A 15849-nucleotide genomic window follows, 5' to 3' on the forward strand; every position below is an offset into this window, starting at 1 on the left:
AGTGCTTTGATATAGCAGTTTGGTATATTTGCCAGACTAGAAAGAAACATGTGGGATTTATTATAAAAAGTCACTGTCTCCATCCCTGTGGGATGACAGCTGATCTACCACAAACCCTTATTTCCAAATTACAGTATTATGCCAATTACAACTTCTGAATTGAGACTGCTATAACATTTACCTTATAATCTGCTAATTTCAGGAATTAAAAAACTCCCAAATCAGTAAGATGGCAGCAGAAGGCTATTTTATACTATTATTTGATTTTCTTAAATGTAATAGATGAGACAGCAAATGATCAGAAAATGTACTCAGAGGTTATTCACTTTGTGTGTGTATAAATACATGAATGTATATATTAATATGATCTATAATGTTTAAATTGGGCAGTGATGCTCTGCTGTGTGCAGCAATGCATGCATATCCTCATGCATAAACCAAGACGTTTTCTGACTGCATTCAGAGTTAGTTTTGTGGTTTAATCTTTCACATTAAGATACAATATAAAAGGCTGGTAAAAAATATCATAAATGAAAAAAAAAAAAAGAAGAGACTGTTTCAGTTCAGAAGGAATATGAGGTTGAAGGATAGGGTTACAGGGAAGTTGCTAGCAGGTGAGCTAAGTAGAAGAGGTGGTATATGTAAAGAATACATGTGTTCAGCTCATTGACAGGGACATGCTGGGATGCAGAGGCTGGGAATAAACTCGCTGCACTCTTAAGATGACTTTTCTCCCCAAGGTCACTTCTTTCAACAGCACATGCCAGGGGTGGCAATTTCCAGGTGACTGTAGTCATATATGTGGTTATGTGTAGTAATAATAGAAGGGACATCCTGGCTTTGTTGAAGTCATAGGAAGTTTTGCCAGACTTTGGTGGGCGTCAAGACTTTTACCCTCTAGAAACTCCAAAGATAAATACGGATCTGTCATCATACCAGCATGGACAACTATATAATTGTTTCTAAATATGTAACAGCCCCACTAGTTCTAATGGAACTGCATCAATGATTAAAGCCCTCACAGGGAAATTCTTAATATGGCAGTAATTTCATGCACAAGAATTTTCTTACTGATTTCAAATGAGTGTTCAAACTCTAATTTAGCATTCTTTTTTTGTATACTGATGAATTTGTTCTACATATGTCTGGGCTTCATTTAAGCGGTAGTCTCCAGCATGTCTTACACCACTACAATACATACAGCAATTTTCAGATTTTGATTTTGAGAACTTAATTTAACTCAGACCGTGCTCAGCCCTTAACTTCTTGATTTCTCTCACTTGGGATCCAAAAATAACAGCATATGTGCAATTTTAGAATAATTCTAATGACTTTTGGAGAGAAGGATATGCTTACTACATACACTACAATATAGATGTGCAAATATATTTTTCCCTGGTGTGTGTGGGGGTGACTATCCTTTGAATAAGGTTATTTAAAAGATAATAAAAGCAAAGAGATTAATAGAACAAAGTGAAATGGGCCACAGTACTTCTTTCTACAAGCAGATACGAGAGTAGTTTTGATTTTAGATACTTTTCTTTTAATACCAAGGACATCTTTTCAGCAGATGGAATGGATGTATTCAATACATAGGTGTTTAGGCACCTGTTACTGACCAGGGGAATTAGTTGTTGTACTTCATCATTTTGAGGTGGCTATGGGAGAGAAATCCCGCAAAGTCTGACCGTAGAAGACATGCTAAAGTGTGAATTTTATTGCTTACATTAACTTAGTTGAAGGGCTTATAATTTTTCCATAGATATTTTTAAAATAGGGTTGAGGGTTTTTTCATACAATAAACCAAAAATATTTCTTATCTAGATCACAAACCAAAATGCACACAACATATTAGACATTCTCAATTGCATCCGAAGTGTTTCAGGTACTTATGGCTTCTCTGTGTAAAATGCACTGTCTCAAACTGAACTGCACTAAATTCCTACGATGTCATTCTTTTGAAGGTGTTATTCTGGGAAATAGTATAATTTACAGTGATAGTGGATCTAAGTTTGCTGGATGATGATTCATGTATAAAGAGGGTCATGTGCTTAACTCTACAATTTACATAATGTTAGGTACACAACAAATGTCAAGATCCATAGGAGTCTCTCTTCAAACAAAAGATTCTTGAATATGTTAAAAACTGAAACACAACATCCAATGAATATTGTCCTATAAAATTTATTTTTAGGAAATGAATTATATTAAGAAGAGAGAATGGAGTTATTTAAACTCGAGACTTTTATGATTTTTCTCTGTGCTATTACTTATGTCTTCAACACACTCACAATTTCAAAATGGCCAAACAGATTATCGAGTTTTCTAGAGTGTTTTGTTTCCCGAACTGGGATGTGGCTATGCCAAGTTTCAGTTTCAAAGAATTATTTTTATGTTTTTGCCACTAACCAAGTTGTAAATTTCCCAGAAAGAAAAAAAAAAAAAGTTTATAATGGAAATGTTGACACAACACTCAGAATAGTGTTGCAAATGTGACACTCTGCTACAAATTGTGCTGTAATGATTTATATTGTTTCCAATAATTTAAAAGTGATTTTAAATCACAGCCAGGTCCTGCATAATACATGAACGTTGACGGATTCTCCAATGAGTATTAGGTCACTACACATTTCAATTTCCCACTCTATGTTTAAAGTGCTGCATCTGGAAGTTAAAAGACTAAAACCTCAGTCAATGGTTATGGTAGGATAGATACATGCTGGAATATTATTTTCACCCAGTAGCTTTCTGTAAGTAGGTCATACAATTTTACAGTGCTCTGAAACATCACCAAAGGGTTTCCTTATACAGTACGTCCAGCAACTGACTCTGAGAAAGTTGCACTAAACCTTAATGCTTATTATTTTATAACAGAATCTTTGTTCACTTGCCGGTTCCCATGTAGTACATTATCTAGGAAAGATCTTTAAAATTTACTGTAGAAGGTCATTTTTCACCCACTATAAAAGGAGATTTAAAAAAAAAAAATTAATTTTTTTTTGGGGGGTGACCAGGTATTTTTAGAAAAGTTTGAAGACAGGCACCTAACTCAACACGTCACCCACAAGAGCATGTTGAGGAAAGACCTCTGAAATGGTCACATTTCAAGTTTGGGAATATGGGAGGATATCTATTTGGTGTTTGCTTGAGCAGATGTTCAGGTTGTAGATTGCCTTTTTCTCCTTTGCGTGGTACCGTGTGCGATGTACCCCATGGTATTTTGTCGTGTCATGCTTGGGTGAAAAGTGGTGTTTGGGTAAAAGTGGTGTTTGCTGGCCGTAGTTGAGAAAACCATCACATGTAGCATTAAAACTTTGACATGGTGAGTGGCCTTTGGCAACACAGATCAAGATAGGGTGGAGAAAACGTTTAAATGAGTTTTAAGTCCATACATGTTACCACCTTGTTCTTTTAAACACATTCCCCGTAACATCTTGTTACATGTACAAACTCCCTGGGAGGACAACATCTGTGACTTGTTCAATCGGACTAATTATGGTCGCCTCAAGCATAGCCCGCTTTGCCCCGGACCGAGAGTGCTCGAGCCCTTTGGGAAGCACTGGCTCTCCAAAGCCTGCCTGTGGTGGTGCTCCCATGGAGACGTTTTAAATCGCCCCATGCTGAACGGGAAGCCCGGCGCGACCCCCGAGATCGGCCGAGGGCCCCCCGGGAGGCGCCGGTGGCCGCTCCCCTACAGCCTCCTTCCCGCCCTGGAGACGCACCGCCCCCCAAACTTTATCGCCTGGAATCCCCCTTTCTCTCACCCCCGCCCCCCCTTTTTTTTTTTTTTTTTTTTTTTTTTTTTTTTTTTTTTTTTTTTTTTTTTTTGAGGGAAAAAGGTAGGGGGGAGCTCAATTTCCCACTTGCCAACAGCAGATAAAAAAGTGGGGAGGGACCTCTTCTGTCACAGCCTATGTAGATTAACCTTTCAATTAGCTGTTATCAGGTCCTGTGTCTTAGCACCAGTCCCTGCAATCTGCGTCCGCCCGCACCGGGGAGGCTGGAGGTCTGGGGTGGGTTTCTGTTTTAATTTCTAAATTAATGATAATTGCTCGCGTGGCTCCCCTCCCCCGCCGAGAGCTGAACGCGTGTGTCTGATCTGCCCGTCCACCTTTTAGTATTTTGGAGTGAGAAGAGGAGCCCCGCGGAGGAGGAGGAGGAGGGGAGACAAGGTATTCTCTCTGTATTCATCTTCTTTTTTCCCCTCTCGCGGAAGGGCTTAGGGAAGGTAACTGGTGCAATCAATCCGCTGGCTGGGGATTCCCTCCACCCCCTCCCCGGCTCGTCTGGCTCTCCTGGCTGGGTTTCTTCAGTGTGTATGTGTTTGGGGAAGGGGGTGGGGGGAGGCTGTGTTGTTGTTGTGTTCCTGGCTCTGGTTGCAGCCAGGAGAGAGAGCGAGCGGGCGAGCGAGAGACAGAGCGGAGAGAGCGAGCGAGAGAGAGAGAGGAGCCGCGATCGCGTTTCAGGGGCAGCACATTCCGCAGGAACCGCTGCTGCAGAAACACACACGGGCAGAGAAAGGAGGTCATTGCAAGCAAAGGGGGGAACCTGCATCGGAGGTTAGATTCCCAGGAGTTTATGTGGGGGATAACAGGGAGCATGCGATGGGTTTTGTTTTGCACTGGGTGACAGGCTGCAATTTGCCATAATAACCCCCTTTCCCTCCCCTCTCCCAGCGCTGGGGGCTTGTCACTAGGCTGGGTACTTTTTTTCGTTTTGCACTGGAGGCTGATGCACGTGTTTGCAGACACTTGTGCTGGGTAAATGCATCGCAATGCTCTGCGTTTTGCAGGGGAGGGGGAGCAGCAGCAGGAGGTGATGGCTGGGTTGGATGGGGTGGGGAGAGGGGGAATGGAGTGGCGGAGGGAAGCAGGGGATGGCTGAGGTTTTTGTGTTGCATGTTCCCACCCTGTCTTTCTGAGGCGGTAATTGTTCCTTCGCAGACGGGGTGACAGAGAAGTCCCCGTGCTTCGCATGGCGAAACTTGCAGGGACCTGCATGTGGCTGTAGAGCTGGGAGTCATTGTCGTCGTCCCCGTTCCCACCCCCTCCTCTCCTCCCTCGGCGGTGCGGGGTGTGTGTGTGCGCGATAAGCGGCTGCCAGTGCCAGGCACCTTGGGAGGGTTATGCTGGGAGCACGCCGCTCCATCTCGCCCGCCCGGGCGAGGGGCAGGCTCCGAGGCACGCGCGTGACGCTCAGTATTTAAGGCCGCTCGTTAGTGTGTGTGGCGCGCCCGCCCGCCCTGCCGCGCTGGCTCAGGCCCCGCCGGTGCCTCGGCAGCGCTCGCCCTCCGAACAAACTTCGGCAGGGAGCGGGTGGGGCGGCGGCGCGGGGAGGGCGGCGGGGCCGGGGGGGGCCGGACGGACGGCAGAGCCGGCCAACGGCAGGGCGGGATTGCGGGAGGTCCCGCCCCCGCCGGCGGCGGGTGACCAATGGCGAGCACCCAAGGCCCGGCGGTGGGGCGGGCGGGAGGGCGGGACTCGCGGGTGTGTGGCGGCGGCGGCGGCCAATGGGGGCCAGGAAGAGCCACCGGCCCCGCCCCTGCCCGCGGGTGGGCGGGGCCGAGCCTGGAGGGAAGGGGCGCGCCGCCTGATTGACACCCTCCGGTCGCCAATGGGAGAGGCCGGCTGGTTGCTGGGCGGGACGGGCCCGGTGTGGGCTGGTGATGGACAGTGCTCCGCGGCCAATGAGCGCGCAGCGGCGTGCGCGGCGCGGGCCAATGGCGGCGGGCGGGGGGCGGGGTGCGGGGTAGGTAAGGTTTTAATGAGCCTCCATTGGGCTGTAATCAGTGTCATGTCGGATTCACGTTAAGTACAACAGGGCGAGACAAAATGGCGGCGTAGGTGCGCCGAGCCGCGCGCGGCGGCGGGGCGGGCGCGGGCAGCGCGGAGCGGGGCGGGCGGCCCGGCGGCGGCCGAGGAGCCGGCAGCAGGGGGAGCCGCTGCGGCGCCCGGAGGAGGCTCCTCCCCCCGCGGAGGTGAGTGGTACCGGGGGGGTCTCACCTGCCTCCCGCGGGGGACACGCGGCCGCAGCCCCCGCGGTGTGGGTGCGGGTGTCCGCTCCTCTTCCTCTTCTGGCGGCCGCCCTGCCCTGCCCTGCCCTGCCCTGCCCTGCTCTGCACTACCCTGCCCTGGCTGGCGGGGTCGCCGTGCCCCGGGGAGCAGAGCCGGCGGAATGGGGGTCCCTGCCTTTGGGATGACAAATCCCGGATCGGGGCTGGGAGGACTCGGGAGCCAGACCGGGCTCGGCCCCTGTCACACACAGCAGTGCCTTGGCCCCGGGCGCCAGGCGTTGTACATCTCCCTGACTGAGGTGTACTGCAAAAACCTTCAGTAAGTTGGGGAGGGGGACAGTCCAGCCTGTGATGCCGCGTTTTGGGAGTGATGTTCTCACTGTGTTCTTTGCCCGGACCTCACCTTTAGCATTCTGGCACTTGGAAATAATCTGCTCTGTAAAAAACAGACGGATACCTGCCCCGTTGCTTAAAATCGATGTCCCAAGAATAAATGTTTTCAGTGAAACCCCCTTTCCAGGTGAACTGCTCGTGGTGAATGTGACCTTCCTGCATTCCTCGATGTTCTCTAGTACCGTGTTTTAAAGTGCTCAGAAGTTGGGAGAGTGCTCAGTGGGAGAGAGTGGGAGGGGTGAATTTGGTGTCATGATTTGCTGATGCCATTCCCTCGAGTGGCACTTGCTGCTGTCATGTTTTGAAATGACAAATCAGATTATGGGGTATCTCAGAGCACAAACACTTCCATCAGTTCGGTTCACATGTGCCACTCTTCTCTCCAGACCCCCAAGTCTTAGGTGTAGTTTTGAAGTTACTGTAATGTGTCCACATCATCTGTCTCTTTAAAACCTGTACAAGTGTCATTGCCCTTCCTTGTTATTATTGGAAACTGTTGTGTAAAGAATAAAACAATAGTTGGCTTTACGATCTGAGTAATTTTAAGGGTGACATGTGTGCTGGAAGTCCTTGCCAGGATCTGCTTTCTCCCTGTCTTTTTGTAGGTGCATGTATTTTGCAGTGGTGAAGCGACTATCTTGCCTGCTTTGCATCATTAATTGAAATGGGGGTGGAATATATAGTTGATTAGCTGCAAAATTCTAAGCAATGGCTTGGAGAAAAGGAAAATGGCAAAAACGGAATGCAATGGCAGTCTTCTCTTCTTCCTTCTCCTCTGCTGCAATCCTTACCTGACCCTGATGCTGCAGCAGAGAGCTGGCCTGCTGCTGGTTTCTCCTGAGTGTGTGCAGAGCAGGTAGGAGGAAGCAGAATGAAACTGTGCTTCACAGGTCACCCTCAGGTTGCACAAGTTGCTGTCATCTCGCCCTGCTGTGTCCTCTTCCCCTGCCTTTCTTTTTTTTTTTTTTTTCCCCTAATACCTGTGTTAACCTCAATTTTTAGAAGTGTAACTCTGTTTACATTTAAGACAACCAAAGCAGATTTTTCATTCATTTTTCCATAAAATTACTTTAGATTGTATGTTGTGATACCTTTGTAGTAACTTTGTTTTGTTTCTGGGAGACAGAAGAGCAGCTTTTTTTGTTGCTGTTTTTCTGACTACACAGCTTGTTTCTGCAATCTGGATCACTTGGAAGTAATTCCAGGTACTAGTTCAGGCCAAAAAAACACCTTATTAGAGGATTATGGGATTACTGATGACACCTGAGATTGAAGTGTTCAGTCAGTGCATTCCTTAATTATGATCAGCTGTGCAATAGGTGTGTGCTTTATAAAGGACATATTCGCATTCATTCTAAATCCCAAGCTGCAATTTTGCAACCTCTTTGTATTTATCTGATAATTTATGACCTAGGTAAAGGGACAAGCCTTGACTAGAGATGCCTTTTCGTGTTTTAAAGGTAATGTGTTGTATTTCACCCTCTGAATGCTTATGTTCCACAGCTCTTCCGCAGAGTTGTTATCAGACTGGATCAGTAATATATTTCGGTCAGACTTTTTTAAATGCTCTTATTTTCAAAAGATACCATAGAATAAAAGCTGAATTATGACAAATTATATAGAAAGAACTTAATGACTGTTACCATTAAACTTGGAAGTTGTCCTGTGCATTTAACAGAATAGAAAAGCTAATCTGTGATTGGATGGTGCTGTTGAGGCTCTGAGTAAAAGTTAGTCAGCTACAAGGGGAGGAAGATTAATAAACAGAGATGAGTGCCTGATAGTAATTTATAACCACGTCTTTAAAATTGGTATTTCCTCAAAATCTGTTTGGGTAACCATCACACTTTTTGTATTAAATGACGTATAACCACTTTTTTTGTGCTTTTGGTAAAATTGCATTCTAAACTTAGTAACCTGAATGTAATTTTGAACTTCTGTGTGTCTTCCTATTTTGAATCTTGAACTTTTGTTTCTAAAATTGTTTGTTTTCTTTTTTTTCAGTCACTTGGCATGTAAATGTGTGTATTGTCAACCTTGGATCAATCTGTCTTAACTTGATTTCCGGAAGACCTTTTTAATGTATAGCTCCAGAATCACTCACATGAATTATTTTGCTGGGAACAATGTTTGTTAGTAAGAGGTTATTCTGAATTTTACGTATGATGGACCTTGTCATACCAGTCGTGGAGGTCAAGGTGCTGCACTTTAGGTACATATACACTGCAAGTGGCAAAGTAACAGAGGCTCTAGATTGTGGCAAAACAATTAAAAACTTGGATTGGATGTGCTTTGCATGGTTTCCTTAGGCAGAATGAACTTACATTCTGTTGGAAGGAGTGAATTTAAGATGTTTTGATATTTTTCCTCCTGAAATATCCTGTCCTGTGTGTTGGAAACTCTGTGTTCCTGCTGATATACTCTGCTAGTGTTGATTTAGTCGGCTCTGCCATGCAGGAGGTTGTATTACACATAGGGAGTTTTAAGTAAGTAAATAAAAATTTAGTTCTGAATGTATATGGCTGTGAAATTCCTGTACCAAGCAGCAGACTTTATGTGAAGGTACAGGTTTATGCTAACCTTTTGCCACAGTCACTGGCCAATAAAAATTCCTGTAACCCACACGTTACAGCATTTATACTGAAATGTTTGTCGGTTTCCAGGTGCTTGGAACAGACCCTGTACTGTATGTTCTGGAATTTAATGGAAGTGATGTGGTTGCTTGTATGAAACTTAATACAACAGTACTGCAGTAGATGTAAAAATGAGGCAAGTATGTCTGACTCAGCAAATGCACTGTTCAGAATTTAATTAAGTCGTGACTATCTTAATGAAGACTCGCAGTAGAACAACCTAAGTAAATAACTGTAAAGATAGCTTTCTAGGAATCTGAGGCTTTATACATAGCTACAGCGAACCTCCAAATCTATAGGCAGAGTATATCAAGTAGTCTAAATGTGAGTGAGCCTTCACTGTATAGAGAGCTCTGCTTTGTTATGTTACTGTGTTTTCAGTGTCAGATATGAGAGAATGTGTAGGATTCATAATACCATGGAAACTTTTCTTCCGTATATTTGTCTGCATTTTGTAGCTACAGTGTTATTTTAGAATTATCTGAAAACAGTGAACATAAACAATTCTGTTAGGAAAAGAATGGCTTTTGCTAGCTGCAGTAAATTAAAATGTCTGTTTACAGAACAAGCTATTGTTTGATTACAAATACTTGAAATACACAGAACTGTTATCAAATACAACTTGCAAGAGTACAGTCTGAAAGGAAGAAACAGGATCCAATCTATGTAGATCAATAGGGTTCAGTATATGAGCCAGTTAAACATTCAGGTCCTACATTTGCATCAGGAATGTATCTTTTCAGTCTGGCAGTCAGTTGAGTTTTTGTATTTATAAATCTGAAAATGTTTAAGCTTCAATCAAAATCATAAAATGAATCGATTAATATTTTGACTATTTGGACGGAGAAGAATTTTATATTCACCAGTAACCAGCTGCTCTTTTGTTACTAATCCTGTTTTGTAGGTATAATAATGTGTGAAACACGATCTGGAGTTTATATTTAAAGACATTTTTGAGGTGGGAGAGGGAGGAGAAGGTATGGGACCAAAAGTGGGGGTTTTGTACTCGTTGTCTTCACAGTTGCAGAGAAATCTTTTTAACAATTTGAAAATAATTTAAGTTGCTGCATCAATTCAGGTTTTTTCCTATTTATAATTTATTTAGGTTTTTGAACATGATTGAAATGTGAGATGACTCGAATACATGAATAAAGATGAGGTCCAAGATTTGTGTAATTATAAGTGATATTGTTGTTTATAGGCTGCTTGCCATAGCTTTATAAGGGAAGTTGCAAATGAACTAATTGTAGATTTTGCTGGGAAACTGGTGAATCTTCTACTTTACAGGACAACCCATTTATTGAGAATGAAAATTTTCCTGTTCTGTTTTTTGTTTTCCTTTGATTTGAAGTAATGGTATGGTTCAGTTAATGTCTCCAAGCTCTCTCACATTTCATGACAGAAAAAAGTAGTACCTCACATATATTTGTTTACTCGTAAGGTGAGTGCTGTCTTAGTTTAATTGGTGTGACTTTTTAAATTTTTTAGAGTTTTTTTCTTATATTTTCCTACAGAATGAATAAACTCCTGATCAAGATTTTCTTTCAGGTTTCTTTAAGTTCTTGTAGCCACTGAATTTTCTACTGGAGTGATGTATTCCATAATAAGTAAATAAAATTGTTTGTTAAACTGTGAGTCACCAAAACATATTTTGTCAATATGACCTCTTTATATGTCTTCATGCTGACAGCTTATTTATGTGAAAATGCCTCCTGTTACTTTGCTTTCATTTCTGTTCGTAAGAGATTGTGTCAAAAATGCCTCTGTACTGCATGTCTTAAACTGAAAAGTGCTTTTGTGATTCCTTTTGGTTTTATAGGGTGCCTGAGTATTAATGAAGGATGTAATATTTGTAACTTGTTTCTCATATTTTGGTTTTGATTTTTGAGTTGTATAATCAACATGGCATGACACTTAGAGACAGCATGATGTAAGAAAAGGCAGTGGTTAATAATTCGTCTTTCATTGGTTGAAGGTTTGGGTTTTTTTGTTTGTTTGGGTTTTCTAGTGCATGTGTAATCCATGCAGAAATGATTTGTGGGCAGTTTGATTTAGAGGATATTTTCAGATCCCTGGCTGAATGGAAATTGTCCAACAAGTCAATAGTAGGTTAAGTGTTGGGATAATGGAGTTATGGAAAGCTAAGTCCACTGAATGTTATGAGAAGTAGAAGGATTTCATGGTGACTTGTTTGTTGTGGGGTGGGAATTGGCGATTTTCATATAATCTCACACAGATTTTTGCATACTGCAGCATCTACAGTATGAATGCGTGGTCTGAATGTGTTCTGTTTCTTTTTAATACTTCACATTAACTGTATTCTCTCCTGCCTCTTGTTTTTTCTTTTTTAAAGGTTGCAACAAACTTTCTTGTAAGGACGTACCTGTATCATCACGGATGAATACTTTCTACCTTTACATGACAGTAAAGTAATTGGAAGGTTCAGTCAGCAGGTATTTCCCTGCCTTTTCCAACTCCTCAGGGTGGATATTTTTGCGATGCATCCAAGCAGAGTCTGCAGTCCTTTCATTTGTGTTTGAGGTGTGAACAACCTCTGAAAGGTCTGCTAAAAGGATAAGGAGGAACCTCTATGGGTAACTCTTGGCTGGAAACAATTACTGGTCAACCATGGTAAAACTTGCCAACCCTCTTTATACGGAGTGGATTCTAGAAGCTATACAAAAAGTTAAAAAGCAAAAGCAAAGGCCTTCTGAAGAGAGAATATGTCATGCTGTTTGTGCTTCCCATGGATTAGATAAGAAGACTGTTTCGGAACAGCTGGAACTTAGTGTTCAAGATGGTTCTATTCTTAAAGTTACTAACAAAGGTCTTGCATCCTACAAGGACCCAGATAATCCTGGACGGTTTTCATGTGTTAAACCTGGCACTATTCCTAAATCTGTTAAGGGATCTAGAGGAGCTTGTAATGAACTTCGTAATGTGGATTGGAATAAACTCTTGAGAAGAGCAATTGAAGGGCTTCAAGAGCCTAATGGCTCCTCCCTAAAAAACATAGAGAAGTATTTGAGAAGTCAAAATGACCTAGCAAATATTTTCAACAATCCTGCCTTTCAGCAGAGGTTGCGCCTGGGGGCCAAACGTGCTGTGAACAATGGGAGGTTACTGAAGGATGGTCCTCAGTATAGAGTGAATTATGGCAGTTTGGAAAGCAAAGGAGCTCCAAAATACTCCAGCACCTTCCCAGCTTCTCTTCCACCTGTCAGCCTTCTACCCCATGAAAAAGACCAGGTAAGTCTGAAAAACAAGAGCTAATGTAGTAATGCAAAAATTGTTCTTGTTGTTTTTTTGTTTATTTACCTAATGCAAAAATAATGTTTCTCCTTTTGCTTTATTTACCCATTTAAATGTATGTAAGTGAGGGTGCATGTCCAAGGCCCATGCAGAATCAGTTCTGGTAAATTAAGTTGACTTAGCTCCCTGTGTCCTGCGTTTCTGCATTGGATGGTTTGCTCTGTGGATTTTCAGTAGGTGAACAGAGCAGAAGAGAAGAGTACAGCTGTATGCTCTGTTGTAGGTGTGAGATTGTTCTGTCTTGTCTGGCAGACTGGTGTAGCTGAAATCTGCAGTGTGATTTGACTGTGGCCTTTTACCTTCATTTTCTGCCTGGGTACACCGTTTTTCTTGTGAACGTGAATCTGAAATGCAACTAGTAGGACTTGTGACGTGTAAGACTGTTGGAAGTATTATTTTTAAAGGTATTTGTATGTAGGTCATTAGCTTTAAAATTACAATTCATATGAACTGTAGTTAGTTAAAATATTAATATAATAAGAGAAGTGAGAGTGTTAGAGTGACGATTTAAACTTAGTTTCAGGATCCTCCTCCTGTTTCGGTTTTGTTGGACTCACTACATGGGTTTATTTTTGCTGTTACTTGGGTCTTGTTTTAAAGTTGATTGTTTACAGAGTTTAAGCCCTGAGGAAGAAAGGGCTATCAATTAGTATTTTGTTTATGAAAGGATAGTGTCAAAGACATGTCTGCAGGCATTCTTTGATCATTTCCTATTTACTGTGGTGAAGTGTGTTTGGAATTTTCAATGTACTTGGGGGCAAGAAGTTACCTATTGTAGTCCAATTGGCTTACTTAAAATACCTGGAACTTGGTGGTTTATTTTTCTCCACCCTTTCCCCCTTCTGAGTGGTCGTTTGATGGCAGTTGTTTTGTCGTTGTAGAGGTGCCATCAGTGTCTCCTAGAAACTGCATGATGGTTTTCACTTGTCCTTTTCCTTTGGCTGATTGTTGGATGCTGGAGGGTGCTGATGAGTATAAAGTGCTTGTGTTAGAATTATTGAGTGAGGTCTACAAGAACAGTTTTTTGTGGAACTGTCAGAGGTGACACTATCAAGGTCAGTAGTAGCTTGATTTTTGTGAGCTTCTCTAAATAGATGTTAAATATGATTGCTTTTATATGTGGATATCCATTTCTTCATTGGACTTCTTGGATATTTGAGGGATTCATGGGGCTTCACGCTCCATAATCAGAATGGAAATTCAGAAGTGGTGTGTACTGTGCAATTACTGCTGTAGCCATAAACTATAAACATTTAATTACTTGTAGTGGTAAAGCTGTATAAGTACTTTAAGAGTTTCTACTGTAATTCTGATACTGTAATGGCATGAAAAATTTAAAGGCTGGAGTACTGAGCAACAAAAGTAGCATGAATTCCATGGAAACAAAAATCTCTCTTGTTAGGCTACCTACTGGGACTGGCACCCATTGCAAGGAATGTTAGTTGGGTCACGGTGCTGAAAAAGCCATTACTGCCATACTAAAATACCGGTATAAGGATAAATCTGTCTTCTAGAAGTTAGCCAAACAAATCTGTTCTCTAGCAAGCGCTTTGGCAAGAAATAAGCTTTCATTTGGGTGCCTCAAAATTAGCAGTGTGGCTTGTGTGTTTAAAAACTGTTCGGTATATACGTTTTTTCCTGACAAAAAATAATTTTGACGTGAGGTTGGTGAATCAGTAATTGCATATTAGTGCAGTGCACTGTTTAGTTGTACTAGTTGCGGCCCAGGTTACTGGGTAAATATATAGAGATTTTGTAATTTAAAATAGTTTAAAATATGTGATTTTTGCTGTTCTTCAATCTGTGTGCTTTAAATACTCTTAGGGAGGGACAGTTTTGAAAGTAACTGTACATAGGTTGTCCCTGTTACTTGGATGTGACTGCATCTTCTTTTGAAGTTGATGTTAATTCTTGAATAAGAAGAATTACACTGTTAGGCTATTTTTATTGGAAGTATTTAAGTGACAATGTGGGGCATGTCAAGATTATTTATTGAAATTTATGCAACAAATGCATCCAACTGGCATCTCTTGGGTATGGCTAGTGCCTGAAGAGATTGGGTATTTTAAAGTTTCTGTCTCTTTCTCTAGCTAACGCAAGTAACATGATTCTTTTGGTGTGACTAATTTTGTATGTTTGTTTTTGTGGGGTTTTTTTTGTTTTGTTTTCAAATACTAGAGGTGACGTTCTAGTATATCTTCTGTTGACTTTGCTTGAGGAGAAGGACAAATGGAAGGATGTGCAGAAGAAATCTGTTTTGATGACTGTGGAAGTTTGAGTAAATTTGATTTTTTTTCTTTTTCTATGCATAATTAACATGTCATTGAGATGAGACAGTTAAAGGATTTGGTACATTGAAGTGCATCAGAGATCTCTCTTTGTCAGTCTGATCACTCATACTCATAGTGCCAAAGGCAGACTCCAAACCTTTCTTCCTGAGGGAAAGGGGATCAGAAGAGATATAGTATGCCCTGTGTGTGTGGGGGGGGGGGTTGTGTTGACTTGGAACTTTCTGGTTTGGGGATTTTTATTTTTGCTTGTTTTCACCACCCACCCAAAGCATCAGAGTATGTAGTGCACTGAGAAGATAAATACTGTTGCTATGTAGTGCCACTGAAGTTAATTTTGCAGACCTGGAGCCTTGACTCCGTGACAGGAGTGTGTTGAGTGTTTTGCGTTCTATGGAGTACTTGGAACAGGGAGCTAAATCTTTCTCTTAGTGGTGATAATATGGAGCTGCTTTTCTTGTCTCTGTATTAACTGAGTGATCCATTTCAGCTAGAATAGTCCTCTTGTTTCATTATATATAGAAGTAGCTGCAGTTAGTTACAGCAATATAGCTTGTATTGCCATGTTTCCTCCTGTTATCCATAGGCCTGGAAGAAAGCATTTGTGTAAAAATGGTGTGTTTCCTTCAGGTGTTATTCTGACTCTTTTGGACTTGGGCAAAGGCATGTCAACTCTGAGTTACAGCAAGAGGAAGCAAGCAGTGCAGTTGTTTAAATCTTTTTGCTCCATCCTTCTCCGTTCCCTAGTGTGTGTGGAGGGTTACTTTTTCACCTCTGTATGAAGAGATACAAGTACAAGGCTCATGGTAGGACAGGTTCTGTTGGAAGGTCAATAGCTATCAGCAGCTATATAGTGTCTAGACTGTACATCATAAATGTAATGAGTAGTATAACTTCTATTTCAAAAGGACTTTCCAGTTATCTGAAATATTCTGGTGGTTACATTGAGATATTTTTTATTTCCTAAATGCCTCCCCCCCGCCCCCAAACCCTCTGCAAACAAAGAAACAAAAAAACCCAGAAAAGCACACGCACAAGAAAGCAGAAAAAGAAATAATTTTGTTGTGTCAGTTTGATCTCGTGCACTTCACTATATTGCGGTGCATAGCTAAACATTGTAACTGCTCTTATGTGCTCTTCCTTATGTTCAGACTATCTTGCATAGATATCTTCTCTCTCACTTCACACCTTTTCTCACCAACATTTTCTG

The 15849-nt window shown here is 42.1% G+C and overlaps 1 protein-coding gene across 8 annotated transcripts in view; it reads left to right on the plus strand.

Moving 5' to 3' along the window:
* The first annotated feature begins 3996 nt into the window (after window positions 1–3996).
* Window positions 3997–15849, plus strand: part of KAT6B (lysine acetyltransferase 6B) — a 109867-nt gene continuing 98014 nt past the window's right edge. The window contains exons 1-2 of one of the 8 annotated variants that reach the window (XM_050337959.1): window positions 3997–4013; window positions 11393–12288. In XM_050337959.1, the coding sequence (XP_050193916.1) occupies window positions 11668–12288 (621 nt within the window). In that variant the 5' untranslated portion in view covers window positions 3997–4013; window positions 11393–11667. Of the gene's footprint in view, window positions 4014–4039; window positions 4173–4211; window positions 4229–4365; window positions 4560–5850; window positions 5978–8119; window positions 8619–11392; window positions 12289–15849 lie in introns of those variants that run through there. The other 7 variants (XM_050337934.1, XM_050337969.1, XM_050337925.1 and 4 more) reach the window with 7 other exon arrangements.

The sequence above is a fragment of the Myiozetetes cayanensis genome, unplaced genomic scaffold (assembly GCF_022539395.1).
Source record: "Myiozetetes cayanensis isolate MyiCay16 unplaced genomic scaffold, myiCay2020 scf10, whole genome shotgun sequence".
Lineage (NCBI taxonomy): Eukaryota > Metazoa > Chordata > Aves > Passeriformes > Tyrannidae > Myiozetetes > Myiozetetes cayanensis.